This window comes from Berghia stephanieae, chromosome 2 (genome assembly GCF_034508935.2).
Source record: "Berghia stephanieae isolate SIO BIC M18660-M18661 chromosome 2, UCSD_Bste_1.3, whole genome shotgun sequence".
Classification (NCBI taxonomy): Eukaryota; Metazoa; Mollusca; class Gastropoda; order Nudibranchia; family Aeolidiidae; genus Berghia; species Berghia stephanieae.
This window is the reverse complement of record NC_088361.1, coordinates 36,617,749-36,641,585: the sequence shown is the minus strand read 5'-3', so window position 1 is coordinate 36,641,585 and position 23,837 is coordinate 36,617,749. Positions and strand designations below refer to the sequence as shown.

At 33.9% G+C, this 23,837-nt stretch overlaps 1 protein-coding gene across 1 annotated transcript in view; it reads left to right on the top strand.

The window, feature by feature from the left end:
* LOC144964809 (sterol regulatory element-binding protein cleavage-activating protein-like) overlaps positions 1-22,573 on the top strand; it is a 33,512-nt gene extending 10,939 nt beyond the window's left edge. The window contains exons 14-27 of the mRNA XM_078899446.1: positions 918-1,057; positions 1,676-1,837; positions 2,902-3,047; positions 3,736-4,028; positions 4,423-4,538; positions 4,953-5,281; positions 11,123-11,245; positions 12,818-13,016; positions 14,885-15,000; positions 16,396-16,568; positions 17,523-17,603; positions 18,193-18,405; positions 18,922-18,984; positions 20,162-22,573. Coding sequence (XP_078755572.1) covers positions 918-1,057; positions 1,676-1,837; positions 2,902-3,047; positions 3,736-4,028; positions 4,423-4,538; positions 4,953-5,281; positions 11,123-11,245; positions 12,818-13,016; positions 14,885-15,000; positions 16,396-16,568; positions 17,523-17,603; positions 18,193-18,405; positions 18,922-18,984; positions 20,162-20,344 — 2,337 coding nt within the window. The 3' untranslated portion in view covers positions 20,345-22,573. The remainder of the gene's footprint in view (positions 1-917; positions 1,058-1,675; positions 1,838-2,901; positions 3,048-3,735; positions 4,029-4,422; positions 4,539-4,952; positions 5,282-11,122; positions 11,246-12,817; positions 13,017-14,884; positions 15,001-16,395; positions 16,569-17,522; positions 17,604-18,192; positions 18,406-18,921; positions 18,985-20,161) is intronic.
* Positions 22,574-23,837: the final 1,264 nt, after the last annotated feature.

The window sequence follows — 23,837 nt, the reverse complement described above, 5'->3', positions numbered from 1 at the left end:
GTATAGTATTCACTATTTGATCACAAAGGGCTTTCCCAAGCCAACAGCAATACTCCACAATTTTGAAATTTTTTGGGGCAAAGATCGTATCTTATCTTATAAAAATGTATTTTAAAGTACACCATTTTTGTTATGTCACCAACTATTGAAATTGGTTTTGTATTGAATATCGCATTGGACAAAGATGGCATTGCTATTTATCGGATACTACTTACAATTTTTTTTAAAATTATGATGAAGTCCGGAGTCCGTCTGAAAATTTGTTATTGCAAGTAACTAGTTAATAAAGACAAAGTTAATGAGGTGACCACCAGAAAGGATCTCTTTTGACAATCATCAATGAATATCCAATGGTGATGGTTATCAAATAAATGTTCTAAGTGGGCTACAACAATTTTTTAAAAGTCATTAATGAAGCTGGAAAATAATGTTGAAATGTATACAATATACTTATTCAATTGATTTGTACTTTGAGGTGCTGCACAGCGACTGACGTCTGTGTAACTGTGTTATTCCACTATTTCCTTGGAAGAGACCTAAGACAAAGTTCCCCTTGTGTGACTGTGTTATTCCACTATTTCCTTGGAAGAGACCTAAGACAAAGTTTCCCTTGGGGATAAATAAAGGGAGTTGTGTTTATTTATTTGAAAAAAAGAAAAGAAAAAGCAATGCACAATAATATAGTTTATCGGCCTGATAATCTTCCAAAGCAAATTATCAAACCTTGGTTGGAAGCTTATGGGTTCAATAAGCAAAAACTCAATCCTAAGGGTGGTGGGCGTTATACATGTGTATTTTGAATGTATTTTGAATAATGAAGTATCCATTTCTTTATTTTAAAGTTATAAAGTATCGGTCTGTATCATAAGGAGACAGAAAGAAGAAAAAAACAAGACGTTTTGCATTTTCTTTTTCAGGTATGTACAGTTGTATGGATTATACTTATCTTGCATAAAGTGGGTTTGGTGGCTAAATTGACTGGAGATGACAATAGTAATGCCATTCTCTCCAAGCCTCAAAACTCCACCGTGTTGGATGTGACGCCAGAGACAATCAGGTTAATATTTTGCCATTTAAATAAAATTTACTAGCATCTCTTCTGACATTGCTTCATTCATGATAAAGATTCAAACCTCTAAGTTTTTGTCTAGATTCGTGTAAAATAATAAACTAATCTCTTAATCCCTTCGAATTAAGATATGAATGATACATATCTATTATATGCTAAATTTGCTTTATATTACAAGAAATCATGAGGAGATCAGACTTTTATTTGTACAAATTTTAACAAAATAAGAATTTAAAAAAAAAAAGTAGAAAAGCACTGATCCTAGATATACTATCTTCTTATATTCTGAAAAATAAACAACAACAAAAAAGAATTTAATTGACATATTTTATGTTATGGACAATTAATTAAACTAAAACTTTCATGTTTTCTGATTAGATAATCGTCCTTGTTATCAATGTGATTATTGATATTGATTTAAAACCTAATTTCCATTTTTTGATTTAAAGAGTTTTGTTTTATTTTATCCCCTTGAAAGTGCTGTTTCTGATAGTCTTCTACCCTAAAAATCACTCCTTGCTCTTCAAACCCTCCCCCTGTTATCCCAGAGCAGATATAATCAAATATACGCATGGCCTGTTACCCATTTATTTTTATCCTCTCCAGGTCAGAAGATGTAAAATTTCATAAACCAAGTATTGGTAGTCGACGTAATGGACGTGGCCATTCAGGTCCAGTGGAGCATCTTGACCTTGAGATGTGGGACAAACTGTCTTACAAGCACTGGCCCACACTTTTTCATTACTACAATGTCAGCTTATATGGCAGGTATAAATCAACTTAGTAACACCACATCGACAAACCATATCTCATAACTTGTTTAGTTTTAGGTTAATAAATATATAGGCCAAAGAAGCAGGATTGTTGATTATTGCCTTATTTATCTTGATTTTTTACCTACTCTCTTTGTTTTCATGTTCTTTGTACTGCAAGCGCTTAATTAAAACTTACTATTTCTATTGTTTTGTTCCATTTCTTTAAATTTGTATAATCTGCTTTTATAAAAAGAAAAATTGGGTTGAGACCACATTCATGAATATATAAACAAAATGTCATTTTTTAAAAATCAACCACAATCATTCATAAATAAGATTAGGAAAACTTTCAATCAATGTGGTAGAGAAGATGTAAATCAATCGACTATTTCTCTACATCCCGTGAAATGTAAAGTATGAAAACGGTTGGTCTTCCTATTCAGTTCATCATCAATCCGTTATTAAGAAGACCAAGAGGATCTTGTTATTGGATGTAAGAAATGCCTTAGAAAAAATTCAGTGACTATATGGTGGATTACCAACTGCAGCATGCAGTGTAACACTGTCAGATTATGTAAATAAAAATCTCCTAAATTTGACTTTTTCATTTATGTATACAAGGCCAACGAGCACCTTTACTATTAAAAAATCAAAAATACTTGAACATTTATATAGGGCAATATAAACTCTTTATGCTCAAAGCACCTCACAAGTAACACTTGATATGTAACACGAGGGGTCCCTGGTCAACAGCAACATTTAACATGAAGGACGGGACATGACGCCTGTTAGGCAATATTACAATTTTTCGGACAAAGACAACGCTGTTAACGGCCAGGTACTCATTTTACACCTGAACATGGTGAGAGAATGTGAGTTAAAGAACAATTTCCAAGGACTCAATTATGTGCCGCTTAGAGTGGGACTCAAACCCTAGACCTCTTCAGTTGAAATGGCAAATGTCATACTACAAGACCACATAGCCTTACAGTTAGAGCAAAATAAATGTTCAGCAATTCTTTACAATTTACATTATTATTACTGAAATATATTATTATTATATACTTGCTTTCACAGGTACATAACAATTTTACCAACAATCCACTTATCCCAAGTGGTTGACCCTAAGGCAGCAATCCAAATGAGGCATCCATCAGATACATCTAGTCAAGTTTGGCAGCAACAAGAAAAGGTGGGACAAACCGTCAAGACAGAGGATCATGGTAATAAGATATATTTGTTTCTTGGCTGCTTTAGGCGTTTTGTTTCTTATCACTCATCTTTTTGTGTATATTTGTAGAAGGGGATCACACAATGTGTTAGGTTTACCAGTAAAATGGGAATTCATTGTACAATTTTTAAAGTTCAATATCTCACTATTTAGAGGTTTCAATCTTAGATAAATAAGACTCAGTTGAATTTATTTCATGATCTCATAAAGTTCAATATAACCCCATAAAGTGCTTTATTCCATAAATGTACGTTTATGCACCTAAAGAAGCATGTCATAAAATTATCAATGCATTATCTTATTATATTAAACTGTGATTTTACCTTCTTACTTATAGAAAGATAACTTAACTATAGATTCCTATCATTATATACCTTTGTCAAACACCTGAGATAAAATTTACATGTTTCAATACCTTTTGGATTTCCTCTAATATTTTTCTTTACAAGTAAGAAGTAGTGGTAATAGTAGCGTATGGCTACACCTCCAAATCCATTTTGTGAACCCAGCTTCGAAAGTCTTCCTCTGTAAGAAAGTGTAATTGTACAAAATATAATATGGTAGGAACTTAGTTTTTAAATGCTGAACATTTGAAATCTTGAATTTGTAAAGTGTGTGTTAGGCAAATTATTTATCCAACAAAATGGATTACTTCATTGTTTTTAATTTTTCATCTCCAGTTACTGAAGAGACAGACTCTCATGACATGGAAGATGTGGGCATTGCACATCGTTATAAAAATTTAAATAATTTCTACCCCAAGTCCCAACAGGAGTTCGTCATCACCATCTGCTTATGCTTTCTATCTGTCATTGTCATCACCTATTTCATGACTGTCCTGTACAAATGCATGTGCTCTCGCAATTACTCTCGTTGGAGACACTCTTGGGCAAAGTATAATCGCCGGAGATCAAAGGGATACTACAAGCAGATTAAAGAGTCTGTGCCATTGTTACTGTCTGGTCATGATCAGGTAAAGGGAACTAACATGATAATATCAAACTTTTATTTTGATATAAAAGATAATGTGGTATTTCAAAACCATCTGAATGTTTGTATTATTTCATTGTTTTTTTCTGCCACTGTTTTAATGTATTTATTATTCCATTTTTTGTTTTTTGTCATCGCTGTAAAGGTGTTATCTTAGTTTCATTATTTATTTAGCATCATTTTTTTATTTCAGTATTTATTTAGTATCATCTTTTTATTTCATGGTTTATTTAGTATCTTATTTTTATTTCAGTATTTATTTAGTATCTTATTTTTATTTCAGGATTTATTTCGTATCTTATTTTTATTTCAGTATTTATTTCGTATCTTATTTTTATTTCAGTATTTATTTAGTTTCGTTTTTTTTTTTATTTCAGAGTATAGAATGTCTATGGAGTGATAATGGCCTCATTATAAGCTGCTGTTTGGGTGGCCAATTGAAAATTTGGGATTCTAATACTGGCGACTGCATAAACACTATCAAACGTAAAAGGTAAAAATAGAAAAAGTAGAGATTTCAAAATGATCCATAAAATGTAGATAAAATGTGACCCAAATCCCACAAATGTATTATATTGGCAAATGTTGTCTCGTAAAAGTAGATTTTTAAGACTTTGCAACAGATTGACATTCTTACATCAAATTAGTCCTTGAATTTTCTTATCTGTCTGTAAGGTAAGTCACATGAATATCTGTCATAGCAAATCAAACTACGTAATGTTAAGTTTTTGATATTTTAACCACATAAGTAATAAGTCATAATCCACAGATGCATCACTATTTTAAAAAATTAGATATAACTGAAATTGAAGTTAAACATTGGCTATTGAAAGAAAAGTAGTTTCAACTTGCAGATTAATTGTTAACTGATTAATACTCTTTCTCTACGTTTCATATTAAATGGCAGCTTGACACCTCCAGCCAAACGAAAGCCTTGCATTGGTCGTAATATCGAAGACAGCGATGCTGATTTGTATGCAGAGTATCATGGAGGAGGTATCACTATAAGTAGAAGCTCATCTGATGAATCACTACATGGGGGAGATGGTGTCAGAAGTAGGAAAGGAAGAGAAGAGCGTAAAGTATCTGGTTCGTCTTCGGTGTTTCCTTTAGATGATAGATATGATGATATCAGGTCAGATCTGTCACCGTGCATAAACACTGAATTCACTACAAAGGACCCTGATGCCCACATAACATCTGACGATGGCTATGACTTTACCCGCTGGCTTGGAGGTAAAATAGTTATCATATTTATTTTTATTTTAATCTGTTTTTTTTTTTTTTTTCTTTTTGTTTAAAATATCATTCATAAAAATGCTATACTTAACTTTATCCAGAATTTTTCAAATTCGTATCAAAATGGGGTCGCGGGTGGTTGGATGGGAGCATCACCCTTGAATCGTATACCTATGATGTTCGCATGGGTGTACGATCCGATAGTGATGTCGTTTCTTCTTCTCTTTACTAGCCTATCCTGCTTCTTTGGTTTGTGATTGTATTTTTGACAGGAGATATTTTTATTTCTGTAAATCTTCTGCCTGTTTGTTCTTGGTTATTTATAATTTAGCTTATGATATCTTTAGGTTATGATTTTGATTTACATTTGTACTATTTTTGTTAGTGTTAGATTGCTTGTTTTTTTGTTTCAGCGGTCTCTCATATAACCTCAATTGTGTTAGAAGAGACCTAAAGCAACAAACAAAAAAAAAAAAATGGGGTCGAACAGATTATATAAACTTTTTTGTCCAACATCGTACAGCACATGACCAGAGATGACAATAACAATCAACTGATTTCAGTTTGCTGACTTTAGTTTTGTAGTTTGTAGTTTCCTGTGTAAGGTTCCTCAAGCCGAGAGTTCAACTAATGACATATGTTGAATTATTTCTATGTATTATTACTATTAGTATATGATCTTATGATTTCTAATGGTCTAAGAGAAACAACTGTGTCATAATGTCTCTCTACAATACTTTGTTGGTTATTTCCCTTGAACCAAGGGCGTTCACTCTTATGATAAATAACCGGGTGTTTACATTTTACTTTTACTGTTGATTCCTTCCTACTGAAATTCACTCACGATGTCTCCATGTTAATATGTTGTTCTTTGGGTTTGAATAAAAACCATAGTTACAAAAGTATCCTGTGTCATCCTAAATTATGTCAAACTTAACAGGTTATGGGCCCAGTGCCAACAACAGCAGGTATGCAAGATTAGTTTTCGATGGGGATGAGCAGAAGTATGAACAATGGGAGATGAAGTTTCTGAGCTACCTCAGGCTACAGAAACTGAAAGATGTGATCCTTGCGGGTGAAGGGGAAGATGTAGACTTTGAAAAGAATGCAGATGCTTATGCTGAGTTGATTCAATTCCTGGACGACAAAAGCTTGTCTTTAGTCATGAGAGATGCAGCTGATGACGGCCGAAAAGCCCTCAGGATTTTGCGGGGGTACTATGCCAGCTCAAGCACTCCAAGAGTGATTTCTTTGTACACTGAATTGACATCATTAGCCAAGAGTCCTACTGAAAGTGTAACAGAGTACTTAATTAGGGCAGAGACAGCAGCATCAGCTTTACGAAATGCAGATGAACAGGTTTCTGATAGTTTACTAGTCGCAATGGTATTGAAAGGGCTACCTAACTCATACCAAGCTTTTGTAGCTGTTGTCACCCAATCAGAGAAGAAACCGACGTTCAGTGATTTCAAAGTAGCTCTGCGAAGCTTTGAGGAAACAGAAAAATCAAGAGTAATCTCTACAACTTCAGAAGATTCAGTTTTAAAGTACAAGGCGACTGCTAGGCCCAACTATGCGTCTAAAATGAAACAACAAAATCCTTCGAAAGAAATACTTTGTTTCAACTGTGGTCAGCATGGACATTTTAAAAGAGACTGTCCAGTCAATAAAACTAAAGCAAATAGACTGTGTTGCAGTTTTTGTCGCAAAGATAACCACACTGACAAAACGTGTCGATCGCGAAAGAAAACCTCAACGACCAATAACACGCAGGCACATGCAGCCTTCCAACCTGATGGAAATGAACATAATTTTGCATTTAAGGTGAATGAACATTTCGATATATTAAATGTGAATAAGAAAGAGAAACTTCTTGTGGATTGTGGTGCAACGTCACATATTTTCAACGACTTAACAAAGTTTACCGAATTTGAACAAAACTTCAACCCGAGTGAACATTTTATCGAGCTCGCAAATGGCGACCGAGCAAATAACCTAGCTCTTAAAAGAGGACATGTGGAAGTAACAATGGTTGACGACGAAGGCAACAAGTGTAGTGGACAACTCCGCAATGTTCTTTATGTTCCTACATTCCCTCAGAACATTTTTTCAGTTCAAGCAGCTGCTGATAATGGAGCAAGTGTGCATTTCAGACAAAATTCTGCAGAATTAATGGACAAAAGTGGCAGAAAATTTGACATTCATAGGCATGGCAGACTGTATTATCTCCACATTTGTAACAATATAGTAGTTTCAGAAAGTGATACACAAACTGATGTTAATGTTAAACAAACTGTGCATGATGTGAATTACACTTTAGATTTACAAGACTGGCATAAAATTCTTGGCCACTGTAACTTTGAAGATGTTAAGAAACTTGAACAAGTGGTTGATGGTATGAATGTAAATAAAACAAATGGTGAGAATGAGAAAGCTGAATGTGAGATTTGTCTTGAGGGGAAAATGACTAACGTTAAAAATAAAACTCCACGCATTCGCTCAAAAGTCCCACTACAGTTGATCCATACTGATTTAGCGGGTCCAATTACTCCAACCTCTAGAGAAGGTTTCAAATATGCTTTGGCATTTACCGATGATTTTTCCGGAATGTCCTTTGTGTACTTTCTTAAACAAAAAGGTGACACAGTCTCAGCAACTATGAGATTTTTGGCGGATTCGAGCCCTTATGGGATAGTGAAATGTCTGAGGTCAGATAATGGGACAGAATTCACGTCGGGTGAATTTCAGCGGTTGATGCAAGAGAATAAAATAAGGCATGAAACCTCTGCTCCTTATTCTCCACACCAGAACGGTGTCGCTGAACGGAATTGGAGAACCATATTTGAAATGGGTAGATGTCTTTTGTTAGAGGCTAAACTAGGTAAAGAAATGTGGCCATATGCTATCCACACAGCTACATACACCCGTAACAGATGTTACAATAATCGTCTTGGGGGTACTCCTTACCATACATTTACTGGCAGAAGACCAAACTTGTCAAATATGAGACCATTTGGTAGTGAGTGTTATACATATCTACAAAACAAACAGAAACTTGATGCCAGAGGCACAAGGGGAATATTTGTGGGCTACGACAGGAATAGTCCTGCTTATTTAGTTTATTTTCCAAACACTGGAAAGGTGCATAGACACAGGATTGTGAAATTTCTGTCCACCAAAAACAGTAATCATGAAAGAGGGAAATCTTTCACTAACTTTCCAAATGATGAAAATGATGATGAACTAGAACTTAGACCTAGACAAGAAAATGAAAAAATAGAACTAGATGAAAAAAGCACCCCAATTGTAGTTGTTGACAAAAGAAAGGGAAATTCACATTATCCTAGGCGGGAAACTAAACCACCAAAGTACTTAGATGATTATGAAACTTGTTATAGAACAAATGTTGATTATGATGATGATGTACATGTTGATAATGATAATGCAAATGTTGATTATTGTTACAAAATGTTGTACTGCATTCCCAAAAATTACAAAGAAGCAATTGAATCCCCAGCTTCTGACTTCTGGAAGGAAGCTATGGCAGAAGAAATTAATGCCTTGAAAGAACATGAAACATTTACTTTAACAGAGCTTCCAGAAGGCAGAAATGCAGTGGGGGGACGTTGGGTATACACAATGAAAGAAGACTCAAAAGGCTCAAAGTCATACAAAGCTAGATATGTAGCTAAAGGTTATAGCCAGATTAAGGGTATTGATTACACTGAAACTTTTGCACCAACTGCAAACATTACATCAATTCGAATATTGATGCAACTTGCTTGTCAGTACGGCTTGATTTTAAACCAAATGGATGTAAAATCCGCATATCTGAATGCCCCAATTGATGCAGAAATATACATGGAGCAACCAGAAGGCTTTGAAATCAAAGATTCAAAAGACAACAAACTAGTTTATAAATTGCAAAAGTCTTTGTATGGACTCAAGCAGTCAGGGAGAAATTGGAACAACCTGCTGCATACTCATCTACTTAAAAATAAGTTTGTGCAGAGCCATTCTGATCATTGTGTGTACACCAAGTTCACTGAAAATGAAACTGTCATTATTATAGCATGGGTTGATGACCTTGTTATTGCTGCAAATAATGTAAATGTTATGTATGATACTAAGAAAGTTCTTAAAGACAGATTTAAGATGAAAGATTTGGGGAATCTATCCTATTTCCTGGGTATACAATTTGAGCAAGGGAAAGGATATGTGAAAATGAACCAGAAAAGATACACTCAGAAAATTCTGGAAAGGTTAGATATGACTAATTGCAAACCAAGAGCAAATCCCTCTGAACAAAAATTTGAGTGGTCAAATGATAGTGATCCAATAGATGAAAGAAAATACAGGGAGGCTGTTGGTAGCTTGATTTATCTTATGATATGCACTAGGCCTGACATCTGCTGGATAGTTACAAAACTTTCTCAACATTTGTCCAGACCATTGGCATGCCATTGGGTGACAGTCAAACATGTATTTAGGTATTTGAAGGGAACCATTGACTATGAATTAACTTACAGAAGAAGTATTGACAACCTTTCTTTGATAGGGTATAGTGATGCCGATTGGGCTTCAAGTCCTGATGATAGGCGAAGCACTTCAGGTTATTGTTTTGGTCTGACATCTAATGGAGCTTTAGTTTCTTGGAAATCTAGGAGACAACCCAGTGTTGCTTTGTCCTCATGTGAGGCAGAGTACATGGCTCTTGCACTTGCAGTACAAGAAAGCCTTTACTTAGACCAGTTGTTGAAAGACATTGACAGAGAATATCAATCAGGCAATGTTTTGATTTTTGAAGACAATCAGGGAACAATCGCTTTAGCGAACAATCCAGTGAACAGACAAAGATCTAAACACATAGACATAAAATTCCATTTTATTCGCACAGAACTAAGGAATGGAAAGTTTACTTTAAAGTACTGCCCTACTGCAGACATGTTGGCAGATATTATGACAAAGCCTTCAACTAAATTTCAATTGCAGAAATTCAAATCCTTGATTTTTGGCTAAAATATGGTGATAGCCTTGAAAATTGTTTTGGATGTATTATTTTGACACATAATAATGTGAATACTTGTGTTGATGAGACACACATACATGTATTATGATTCTTGTTTTACTTTTATTGTTCTATCAAACAACTTGATAATGTTACATGAATATGAGTCTTATGATTTTGTTTCTATCTGACATACAAAATTATTAGGGAATGTTTTGCACTTTTAATTTCCTTTTGAAAATTAATATGGACTTGACTTGTAACATTATAACTACATGTATAAGAATTTGAGAATTTGTGAGAATCTCAAATAGAATTTCTTCAGTAAGTAACTTGTTTTATTTACTCAATGGATAAACCAACATTTATATATTATAATGGATTAATGTACGTTAAAAGTTTTAAATTTCAATTAGAATCATTAGATCAAGTGGGGGTGTTGAATTATTTCTATGTATTATTACTATTAGTATATGATCTTATGATTTCTAATGGTCTAAGAGAAACAACTGTGTCATAATGTCTCTCTACAATACTTTGTTGGTTATTTCCCTTGAACCAAGGGCGTTCACTCTTATGATAAATAACCGGGTGTTTACATTTTACTTTTACTGTTGATTCCTTCCTACTGAAATTCACTCACGATGTCTCCATGTTAATATGTTGTTCTTTGGGTTTGAATAAAAACCATAGTTACAAAAGTATCCTGTGTCATCCTAAATTATGTCAAACTTAACAACATATTCTTTTTAAAAAATCCTTTATATTAACAATATAAATCAGAGATGACTTTTAAAATACTAAGTAGCCTTTTGACTATTTTTTTTCAGCTGATTTGTATGACAAGTCAAGAACCTTTGAGGAGAGGGACAACTTTGAGGAATTACGAAGTCACAGTCATAATGATATCACATTATTGTCATCTCATCATCGTTCTCAGAGTTGGAGTAATGGTAATATTTCATTTTTAGAGATTCTGATCCAGTCTTTTTAGGGTTTCATGAAATTGAAACGCCCATATGGCTACAACTATCTTCTGCTCAGATGCCAATCTTATGTTCAAAAGTGGAATACATACCATGGCAATATGCAAGCGTAACCTGAATGAAATAAGTAGTTCTACACATTACACGACTGATTGTATCAATCCTTAAAGTAAATACCAACTTTTATGAACCCATTCCATTTCTATACCACCCGTAACTGCCCGTGAGATTCCCACATCCTTCATCTTAAACTACAAGTAACAGCCCGCTGAGTTTCCAAGTGGTCATCCCAACCCGCCCGTAACCGCCGGATAGAGAAATGATTACTCTATACCTAAAAAGTGATGGGATGTTTAATACTTTATTTTAGATTTCCAGGTCAAGACCATTAAATATATTGAAAGTAGCTTTTTACCTGATGAAAATCTGTCAACGAGGTTATTGCTATGATTTTTTTAATATTACAAAAAATTTACACTAGAAAAGTGATTATCGCATTTGATTATCTCAATTCCTTGTGGAATGACAACCTTTTAGAAGATGATAATGATGATGAGTCGGCCATTTATATTGTCACAAACCTTTAATTTAAACTACTTATTATACCTTTTAATTTTAAGACTCACCTGACGGTAAAGATTCAAGGTCCATATTCTCAAAGTTCATTTTTGTTATTTGTTTTTACACACACAAAAATCAGAACACCATTATGTTATATATCAAAATAAAGGTAAGTCTTTCTTCTCTTTTAATATCACTTTTGAAATTCATGTCTTTTGGATAGTAAGCTCAAAATTAATTTTTATTTGGAAGAAGGTAGCATTTTCTCCAGAGTTACTTGCCTCGGCTTAGGATGATAGGGGATGAAGGAGGAGTGTTAAACACATTTTGGCTTAGGATGTAATGGGTTAATATACTGAGTCGGGATAGCAACACTGTTGGCTTTTTGTTTTGTGTATGACATGAAATATGTTTCATTCAATGTGATATAAAAGTACCTTATAGATCGGTGTCAGATAAATTGGCCTGCAAGGTCTTACAGTTTCATCCATAGGTACCAAAATCCATCAATGTCTGTCACATAATATTTCCAGTCATAGGTGTAATGATTTTATTTAAGACCAAATCAGTGGATGGTTTTTAACTCTTATGTGTTCATATAAATGAGCAGTGAAACAAATTTGTTCAATTTCCATTTATGTTGAACTCCAGAATTAAAGCTAGGGCTGAACTTTGAGGACATTAATGTATTGTCGAAATATGCTGCATATCATAGGGGGTTATAGCAAATTAAGCAATTAAAAAAAAGAAAGAAATAAGAATAAATAAATAAATATTCGATCTTAATGATCTTTCTCAGGCATTTAATTTTTTCTGCAAAGGTAATTCTAACAATACATCAACACTGGTAAACAACTCTACGTAACATTTACTCATGCAATAATGGCTTAACTTTTGCATTAAAAAAAATATTGAATGTCCAATTTGTAAGAGAGATTTTGGACATGTAACCCTTTATCATAATTATTAATTACCCAGGAGACTCATTTCTAACTGAAGACGACAGCTTGTGCGAACCATCATCTTCAGTGTGGTGTCTGGCCAGCTTGCATGGCCTCATCATCACTGGCTGTGGCAATGGAAGAATAGAGGTATGGGAGGCAGAGACTGGAGATTTGCGGTACCATTATGGCATTAGTGAAGTGGGTGTCACCGGTTTACTTGTTGTTGGTGGAAGGTAAGTATCCTATATCATATCTTATCTTCTGTTCATGTCATTATAATACTGAAGTAAGTCAATCTGACATTTCAAATGAATGTTGCCATTCTGTAGTAGTTTTAGAGCCATACGGCACATGGGTGTGGAGTTTGTCTTGGTTTTTGTAGCATTGTTTGCTACCCTTAGGATAGTGTACTTGTCTATTGCAAATTACTTTCCATCAGATCCAGCAGAACCAACGAGCCAATCAAAGTGGGTCGACAGAAAGGACAGGAGGTTCAGAAAAAATACTGGTGATTCATATTTGGAAAAGGGAGTCCCGATAGCTCAGTTGGTAGAACAAACTTCAAGCACAAAGGGACTGAGATCGACCTCGGGTGAAGTCGAGTTTTTTGGGTCTTTTCTGACCTCCTGTCCACCCAGCAGTGATTAGGTAGCTAGGTCTGTTAAATCTGGTGGAAAGTACAGTAAAATTACTTTAAACCGAAAGAAGCTAAACCGAAAAATACCTTAAACCACAAAGAATTTAATAAATTGTACGAGTTTCTTCATTATCTTTGTACTAATTCTCACTATGAACCGAAATACTTCTAAGCAGGACTTTCTTTAACTTAAGAGCACCTCCCCTTTTTCTCTTTCTATTTTTCTTCAAAAATTCGGCAAAGAGCCTAAGTATAAGATGAGGGTAAGGGTTGGGGTGGGGGCTTCAATCACTGCACTTGGGCTTGGCCATCACCACAATTGCACAAACTGGAAAAGGAAGACAACGGATGACTGGAGGCAAAAATGGAGTGAGGGGGAGGTGGGGGTGTAGAATCACGCAGGCGAGATGGTCTCGCTCGTGTATTGATGCTTTGGATTTTCAACACGACACTAAGTGGGGTGGGTGTAGACAACTTACCATTGACATGCCATTTCATTTCCACTTTGTTTTAATTGTGAGTGTATGGGGGGGGGGGGGGGGGGTGTATGTAGTTAGGATTTTGAACCTAATGGCAATTCAACAAAAGAGGGGTGTGTAGTAAACAGCTTAGCATTGACACGCCTTTTCATTTCACTTCACCTCTGAGTCGCTGCGCATCATTCATTGTCAATTATCACACAAGACCTTCGATCTTATTTTAACTTTACATTTTACAAAAAGATGTTTAAAAGAAAGCACTGTGCTTACACATTGGAGTTTGTTTTTTTTTAAAAATCAAGTCCATGAAAAAAAAGTTGAGCAAGACGGAGATTTGTAAAAAACACGGCATCCCGAACTCAACTCTTTCAACACTGATTAGAAAAACAAACCCCACCAAAATATTTTTAAAACACACAAAAACAAAATAATAATGAGGAAAAGAAAAACAAAATACGAAGAAAAAAAGCAAAATATGAATGGATAAATAAATGGTTACTAAGACAACTTTTATTTAAGGGGAAACAACCCATGATACGATTGAATAAGCAATTGAATAGTACCACCCTTGAAAAACATCGCAAAACGGGTACTTGCTTTAAACCAAAATGCCTTTAAACCGAAATGGTTTAGAAGGTCCCCAGAATTTTGGTTTAAAGTAATTCTACTGTACTTTGCGATTGATTTGTGTCCCATCCACGCTATAGAAACTGGGATAAACTGCAGCTCCCAGAACCTAGTGGCTCTGAGGGCCACTACTACTATTTGGAATAACAGGGAAAACCGCCAATTTATCCGCCACGAGTAGTGTTCGTATTTTCTCCTTATTGGGCCCATTTCTACATTAAAAATATAACTGAGTCAGGTCATTGATACAGATAACATTGTTTTTTTTGTTGTTTTTTTTTAATTTTTGATGTTCAATTTACCGTCATACAGGAACAGTATTTTAACTTTTATAATTCTTTTTAATGCTTACTTAAAGAATTGTGGCAGCAAGACTTGATGGAAGTGTTGATTTTCTTGAAATGGAGACTTTCCACAATCCTGTCAAAGTACATGTTCCACAAAGTCCACAATCCCAGAGGACACAGAAAAAAGGTAAAATCAGCATCCTACACCTTTAAACTATAAAATACTATTGAACTGTAACAATAACTTTCTGTAATGTAGTTTATAATGTTGTGAAATAGAAGGTGACATGTATGTATTATTGTTACTGTTTGATGGAGTAGATTACTCAACTATATTAATTTATGAACCCTTCAAAGTATGGCACGTATGAATAAATATGCAACTTTATACAATCTACTATTCGACATCTACCCATACATTACACTTGAGAGTATATATAGCGCAATATCGACTTAACATGTAAGACGAGACATGATGCCTGTTTGGTGATATTGCAGTTTTTTACTGACAGAGACAATGCTGTTAGTGACCAGGTTTTTACACCTGAGTATGGTGATAAAATGTTAGTAAAGAGCCTTATCCAGGGACTCAACTATGTGCCACACAGAGTGGGACTCGAATCATGGACTTACCAGGCAAAAGGCAAGTGTCATACCACAAGACTGCATACCTTATGCAATATTGAATGAATGAATGACCCAAAAAGGTATAAGAGCAATGCATCCCAGGGTCACAATGGTAGCCTGCCTCTGTAGTATAGCAATGAATATCGTTTTGACTGAATAACAAGTTTTATTACAATACTATATCACATTGGCTTGTTAAATTGAAAAATACATACTGTCCCTAACTTGATAAAACATGAGAAAACAATTCAACTGATCAAAGCTATTGTTCACAAATGCTCGAAAATTTGGAATGGCAACGATTTATTAATTGCATTTTTCATATTTAAATTTGACACTGAAAGACCAATTTTCTTGAGCTTAATTTCTTTTAATTATTGATGTAACATGTCATGACCTCCCAAGAAGACATACATTTATGCTTTATAAAATATTGTCCACCTTTACACGACATGATATAATCCCACCTTTTGCTTGTGTTCAGTGCAATACCTCTGAAAAAAAGGCACTGATCTTCTTTTGTCATTTTATTTCATTATATTTTTGAGCAATTGATAAAACTTTTTGTTTACAAAATCATGTATGCAAATGTTTCTTCCAAGGTCATTTTAAATTAAGTTTTAAAGTAAAAAAATATATTGTATTTTCTCTAGTTTTATCAACTTTGGGATAATTGGTTTACATGCATCAGCTCAATCTCTCATTAGTTTCACTTTATTAAGCATTTAGCTTTTTTTTTTTTTATCACTTTCATATAGTGAATAGAAAATAATTCACATTATTTTTATATTATTATTGTTGATCAGCTCACTGATTTGTAGATTAATGCTTTTCAAATTAACCATAACTAGTCATGGTAAAAATTTTCTCCCCTTTTATTTTCTCATAATTTATGAGCTAAATTGACTAAGATATGAATTAAATATTGTTGTATAAATTCCACTCTTGTTACCAGGTGGCCACACCCGTTACCATAGCTTAGGGAGTGATGCTGGAGAGATAAGAGTGTGGGACGAAGTGATTCAATGTTCTGAAGTGACAACGTGTAGAGCCCATCGTCAGCCCATCAATTGTATTCAATGTCAGGGGGGTCGTATCGTCACTGCTAGTCAGGATCATACCCTTAAGGTAATAATAAAAAATAAAAAGACTAAATTTGGTATAGATTTGAAATTTCCATGGAGACAGCTTGCAATGCCTTTGTTCGTAGTGTAGATTAAAATAGGTCTTCAATTCATAACTGTGGTGTCTTCGAAAATGGCACTTAAAGCATTTGTATCTTGAATTTCTTTAAATCTTTTGTTTTTTGTGGGCCTAGAAGTTTTCTAATTGTTATTTAGAGTTCTGTTAGTACGGTATTTAGCTCAATTATTACAGAACTGACATACTTGTTTTTAAAATTGCATGTATTTTTGGGCCATTCATTTACTAACATGACTCAAGTCTTCCCTAATTATTTGTATGCTATTAGTAGAAAAAACTTCTAGAATGTGTTAGAAACGTTAGTTTGTCACTAAATTTGCACAGTGGATGAGAGTATCTTCAAATGTGACTTGAGACTATGATTCGGGCACTCATAAAATGGATGATGACGTGATTTATACAAAAGTTCCAATGTATGAAAAACAGGCTCCAGTGAGGCCTCGTCAGTACAAAGGAAATTGCTCAAGAGTTTTTGTTGGTACTACGATTTATACACTGGTAGACAATGGCAGTTACCATGTGTTAGTATCAAAATAATTCTGTATTCTAGTACATTTTGCCTAGTGTGAATTGTGCAACTGTTAGTCAACATCTCCCTACCCTTCTAAGTCCATTGCCCTCAAAACTGGTGTGATTATGATGTCAAAAATTGTCTATCCCGTTATGGCCATTTATTTTTCATTTCTTGTACATTTACAAGAGAGAAGCAATTAAGTAAATTCCAGGGGTGTGGTTTATATGTTTGTGTGGTGTGTTAGGGTAATTCAGTAATTGATAAATGATACTGAGAAACTCAGCCTTTCAAAAGAATGATGGGTTTTCAAGATTTTAGATGGGCTTTAGATGAGTATCTCATTTTTGATACATTTCTCTTCCCAGGTTTTCCGTTTTGATAGTTGTTTGTGTTTATATACTCTTCACGGGCATGAGGGAAGTGTGACTTCGTTGTGCCTTGATAAAGTAAGTTCTGAATTATTACTTTTAAGCATTACATTCTGTGAAATTTTGTCGCTTTCCTTATTTAAAAAAAAAAGTTCATATTGAGCTTTGATTGAAACAAGTAATGATAGGTTTTTTCTGCCGTTGTTCTGCTTGGAACCATGCATTTCTTGTTAAGAAGTCAGAACCATACCTCTGATCCACTAAATACCATAATTTGTCAATTAAGATATTAAATTAGAGTTACGGTGGACTTGAGATCGATTTTCATATGACTGTGAAAATTGTCCCATTCTAGTCTTTTTTAAACAGAGAAACTAAATCCTTTAAAAAGGTTAACATATGAGTAAGAAGAATATGATTAAGATAGACTGACCTGCTATTAGCTACAAATTGACCCGAATAAAATCTGTTAAAGGAAAAAGTGACATCTGTGCCATTTTGAAAGGGGGTAGAGAGAGGAGAAGCAAAAATTCTCAATCAACTGGAATGGACGACGTAGGCATGAAAATGAATTATTATGTATTATGTGATAAAAAGTAGTACCAGCAGATTTAAAGGAAAAATGTTGCCCACTCAAGCAATTAAATTTATACTTTGTTTTCTGTAGGTTGCCCCTTACGCAGCTGTCAGTGGCTCTGCAGATGGCAGTGTGAGGATCTGGGATCTGCTCACTGGAACATGTGTGCACAAATTTGGGTGGCATGATGCCACCGTTATGTCAATATCATCATCACGCTTGTACATAGTGAGTGTTGGTCTTGATGAGAAAATGTGTATTTGGGACAGGACCAAGTCTGTCCTTCTTCATACAATTCAATTGGTAAGATTCGTGATTTTTGTGAAAAAATGTTATTTGATAAGAGAAAAACTATTGACCATTGCTAATGCCAATGCAATTTATCCCTCTTTCCTTTTCTTAATTGCCATTTCTATGTAAGATTTTTTTTAAGTGACCATTCCGATGGTCTTTTGGATATATTCAAAACTCCACACGGATTCTTAGAAGTATAGTAAGGTGTATGCTTATGGCTATTTTACTTGCTTTCTTGCTATTTAACCCTTTCAGAAGGCAATTCAGCCACATCAACATCAATTCTGCACGATAAAAAAAAGACTTTGTGTTTGTCTTGAGTTAGTCACAGCAATGAATTTTTAAAAATATATATATTCAAAACTGTTCAGGTTTAAATTATTTTATTATATGATAAATGCTTATTGCTCTTTTATTTATTTTCTTTTTGAGAGGTAATGTCCCCTCCAATCCTGCATTAGAAATTAGCACTGGATTTGAGATTTGTAAATAGATTATATAACATATTTTTAATTTCTATCTCAGAATCAGGGAGGTGTTGGAGGTGCTGCTTTGATATCCATGAATCACATTGTTACTGGAGGACAGGTACTTGCTTTCTTTTCTTTTTTTAGCCCTTGTGCCCGAGTGAATAGGTAATGTATGGTGAATAAACTGGATGTAATAATCAGTGAAAGTAAGATTTGGACAAATCCTGATATCGAATTTTAAAGAGATATAAATATTACTTACTTTGTTGAATGGGGTGTTAAATTATTAATCTTCTATTTTTTATCTTTAATGATATGAGTATTTGCTTATGTAAGTCTGATGTTGAGAATGCATAAGCAGGGTGTCTATTTATTATTCCCTGATAAAATTAAAAATTACACTCTTTCGCAACGGCACCATTAGATGCGTCGCCGAGGCATTCCATGAAGGAATATAGCTAAACCATCAAACAGGATGTCTAATGTCACCAGGAATCACCCATGTTGTCCAAAGTGAGCAAATTGGGGGGAGGGGAGGAGGGGGGTAATAATCTTGCCCATGGAAAAAACTAAAGTGCTTGAAGTGCAATGCCTTAACCACTCGGCTACTTCGTCCCTGATAAAGACTTGGAATATCCCAACAATCAGTAGTTGGGTGGGGTTCCTGACCTCCCATAGTGGGCAGGGAGGTACCTGCTCTGTGTTCTATTCCCCTATATCTGTTTTCCATCTTGCTTTCTGTCTTTGTCTTGGAATGAGTTTACTTGGTTTTGTCCTGGCCCTGACCAGACACCCTGGCTGAGAGGGAAACAGTCAAATGTATAGTTAGTTTTGGGGGATGATATTTTTTTCCTTGTAAATCATCTCTCTGTTATGTACTGTATTATATTTTGTATACATATTATATATGATTTGTTAACATTTGAGTGTATTCCACTTAGTAGAAACCCGTGCTTGTGTCTGGATGAGACTTTTAGGTGATCTCAAACTAAGAGCTTTAATTGTGTGCTCTTGGAATCTACATCTGTTTCCTATTTGAACCAACTTCCCCTTGTCTTCTCTTTGCTTGGGTGCTTTAATTGTAATTCTAGGACTTTTTACTTTCCCATTTTCTTCCTTTTTACTGGCGCTGATATGACCTTAATGTGTTGCAAGCGCTGTAAAACCATTAAAAACAAACAAAAACAAACAACAATGATGAAAAATTCGGTTTGGAAATGTTTATGGAGTTCAAAAGTAGCGAAAAAGTAGCTATTTTAATTATTTAAAATTTTTTTTCATTTTTTTTTTTTCAGGGTGACATTTGTTTGTGGGACATTCCTAAGGGCTGTTTACTTCGTAAAGTTAAATTTTCTGACTCTGATCAACAAGCCTTCATCAATCATGTTGTATCTATTGGAAACCATGGGATCGTGTGTGACTACGGTGCCAAGTTGAAAGTTGTCTATTTCCCTACCATTTTAGAAAAGGCAGAATAATGCTTTATGAACGACCCTCTTAGAAAAATCATATAAGGAACTTTTCACTCTGTGATTGTATTATTTTTCCTTACTTTGTATGCTTTAGTATTTTTTATTTGATTTTTACACTATTTTGTGTTCTTATGTGTCTTTTTTTCCCCATTATGGGTTGTCTTTTTTCCCTTTTTACCTGTTAACTGCCCTACTCGGGAAAAACACATATTGAAATTGACCAGATTATGACAGTTAACTGGTTAATTATTATAAAAATTAGTCAAACTTTTGAGATTTGTTTTGATCGCAGAAAATATGTGTTCTTCACTGCATAATAGTAAAAAATAAAAAATCCCTCCCCTTTTCCTCTCGAGTGATTTCCCTTTTCAAAATGCTGGATAATCATTGTGTTCAGAAATTGTTTTGCTGTTGTAAATATTCAATGGGATCGCTGAGTTTTGACAGAAAGTTAGCGAATTCTCATATTTTATTACATGTTTTGCTAAAACAAAATCAAGCATTATAAGCTATGTGCCTGACGATAAATATATTTGTATTACATTGAAATAAAACTCTAAAATATATATATGATTTTTTAAAATGGATTTAGTGCCATTTCAATCCTAATTTTATAGGTCCATTATCATTTTTTTTAAATGTGAGATTTTTTCCTCTCATCCATTACAAATATTCAAATATACTTGATGTGTGTTTTGAATGTGTATGTGAATGTGTGGTTTACACGTGCGGTGAAAGGCGAGTGTTATGACCTTATACATGTGTTTATGTCTACATTCATATTTTTATATGCTATTTCATTTATTATTTCGTTTTCTTATCATACTTAATATTTTCTATTCTTCATATACCTACAGTGAAACTAATGACCATTGACTTGGATCAAATTCTTACTTTGTCTTGCAGCTATTCAAAATTCTATATATTCCTAATTTTTAGTTCGGCTGCAGCTATGAAATAAACAAATTTTTAATATTCAAATTCCAGACTCTCGCATTTCAAACTACCTCAAATAAGATCAAATCAAAGATAACCGTTGTCTTGGCTTCCCTTATTCCCATCCCCTATCCCCTCTTTAAAGAAGAAACAACATTCTTTAATAAATTGGCCTTGACTGTGATAAAGGCTGCTTTTTTAGAGCAATCAAGATCAGATAGTTCAACTCCCGTTATTTCATTGCTCAACATTTTTTCATTCACATCAGTGTTTAGGTGGTTTTGAAACCTTTGCTAATTGTAACGATTAAGCTACAGTGGTTTATAAAGGGCAGGATGTTAGGAAGTAAATGTTACAAGCATACAAGCAAATTGTTCCATGCATGATCAGAAACCTTGGAAATCTGCACTTCACATGATCTGACCCATTTAGCCAGACATTTTGGGTATCATTATAATGTCATTGTTTCAGTTACACCTTTTCGGGCTTATTAAATATGTCACTGCAGATTGTTCTGGGATATATAGATGAAGAAATTGCCAGACATTTCCAAATATCGATGAAGATATTAAAACAATATCATTTTTATTTGAGAAATTATCTTTTTGATAAAGCTAGCTATGGTTTTTTTTATTTGCTTTAGTTTGAGTCATAAACCTAGCTCTTTTGTTTGATGCATTTGTTGACTTCTATCAAAACTAGACATCTACTTCCCATAAGGCTCTCCTCTCCTTATGTACATGTCTTCGTCGTCTTCATATAAATGATTAACTGAGGCTGAGGATTATTGTTGATGCCAACTTCTCGGAAAATGAAGTTCAAAAGTTACGTCACATTTTCCTATTGTAATTGATATTTGATATTGTTCATGATCATATTTTTATCACCCTATTTCATTCTGCCCCTTCACCGTTACACATAAAGGCTATATTATACAACCAATTGTGATAACTAGAACTTGTTATGCATGCCATGGTAACTAGTGGTGAGGAAAGCAGGCTTACAGTACAGACAAAATAAGCTTAGAAGGTTGGGGCACTCAGATGAATTTGAAAACTAATTTTATTTTTGTCAATCAGTAAAATAGGTACTCGGGTTTTTTATTCAAAATTGATATGTATTTTAGATATGACAGAAAAAAAAAAGAATGAATTGTATTATGCCGTGCATAATGATGTCAATTTTATTCTCTATCGTTAACATATTTTCCCATATAAATCTCTCAAGAACCAGGCCTACTTTTATTTTGTTTTCAGAATGTAAGATAATGATGATAAGTGTGTTCATAAAAAAATAAAATGATCATTCCCTTTATTGATCCCTTAGGAGAAATTTTGTATTTTGTATCAAATAATTTTTGTGTAAAGTCGATTTTTCTTTCTGATCCCCCCCCCCCCCCCCCAACCCAGCTTTAATTGGGTAGCTGGGATGTCAGTTCTGGCTAAAATGTACTTTGCGATAGATTAGCGTTCTATTCAAAGGATAGCAAGCAATTTCTATTTTCCATTTTATGCTATAGAAATCGGGATAAGCACCAGCTGGACTACTTTTTTCTTTTTTTTATATAAATAGGCATTCATTGTTGAAATCAGAGTAACGTTTAAAATGGACAATGTCCTTAGTTTCAAACAAGAAAATTAAATGATTACAGAGTTAGGGCATTTCCTATATTACAAGAAGTTTCTTGATAGTAATAGGTTATCTAGTATCAAACTTTCCTTGAGAATTTTAGATAAAATGTAGATGTTGCAGCTTGAAGTCGAAACTATGAAAAAATTGTAAAAAAGAAGTGATAACCTTACCTTCAACTTGGTTGTTTGGAGTATTTTATTTTTAACCTTATCATTTTATCTTTAAGATTTGTTCCTTCTTACAGCCTTATAAAGTTGTGGCTCAAATTTTCGAAAGTTACTCCAGCTACTTAAAATTGAGAATGACTAAAATTGCCTTGCCATCTGATAAAATTACTGTTTATCTGTACCATCACATGTTGTGTAATTATTTTTAGTTCTTGCAATGATATAATTTAAGCCGCATATGAAAATTATCGGTTTTAATTGGTTTAATTGGTTTTTATTTTTTAAAGTTATCATGTTCAGTAATTTATTTTCTGCTTAACACCTGTGCCAAAAACATCCAGTTGTTGCAATGTACGTCTTTTGTTGCCCTTTTGTATTTATAAATCTTTCACTTTTTTACTTTTATATCTTTATTTTAATCTTTTTTTTTAAACAGGAAACAATATATTTATCTTTTGCTTACAATGGTTAAACAATATCATTCTTTCATAATAATCTTAATAGAAATCTAATGTTTTTTTATTGGTATCATATCCAACTATTAAACAAGTCTTACACTCTTTTTAATTAATTAAATTCATTTTTGGAGATTGATAGGGTTATTGGTTATTTTTGTATTTGATATATCCACATTAGTCATCAAAATAAGGCAATGAAGTAATCCCAACAATAACTCCTCCATATAAGCCAATATTTTAAAAGACATTTTTAAAAAGTTTAGTTTGATATTAGACTATAATTCCCTTGTCACAAATAACAATATT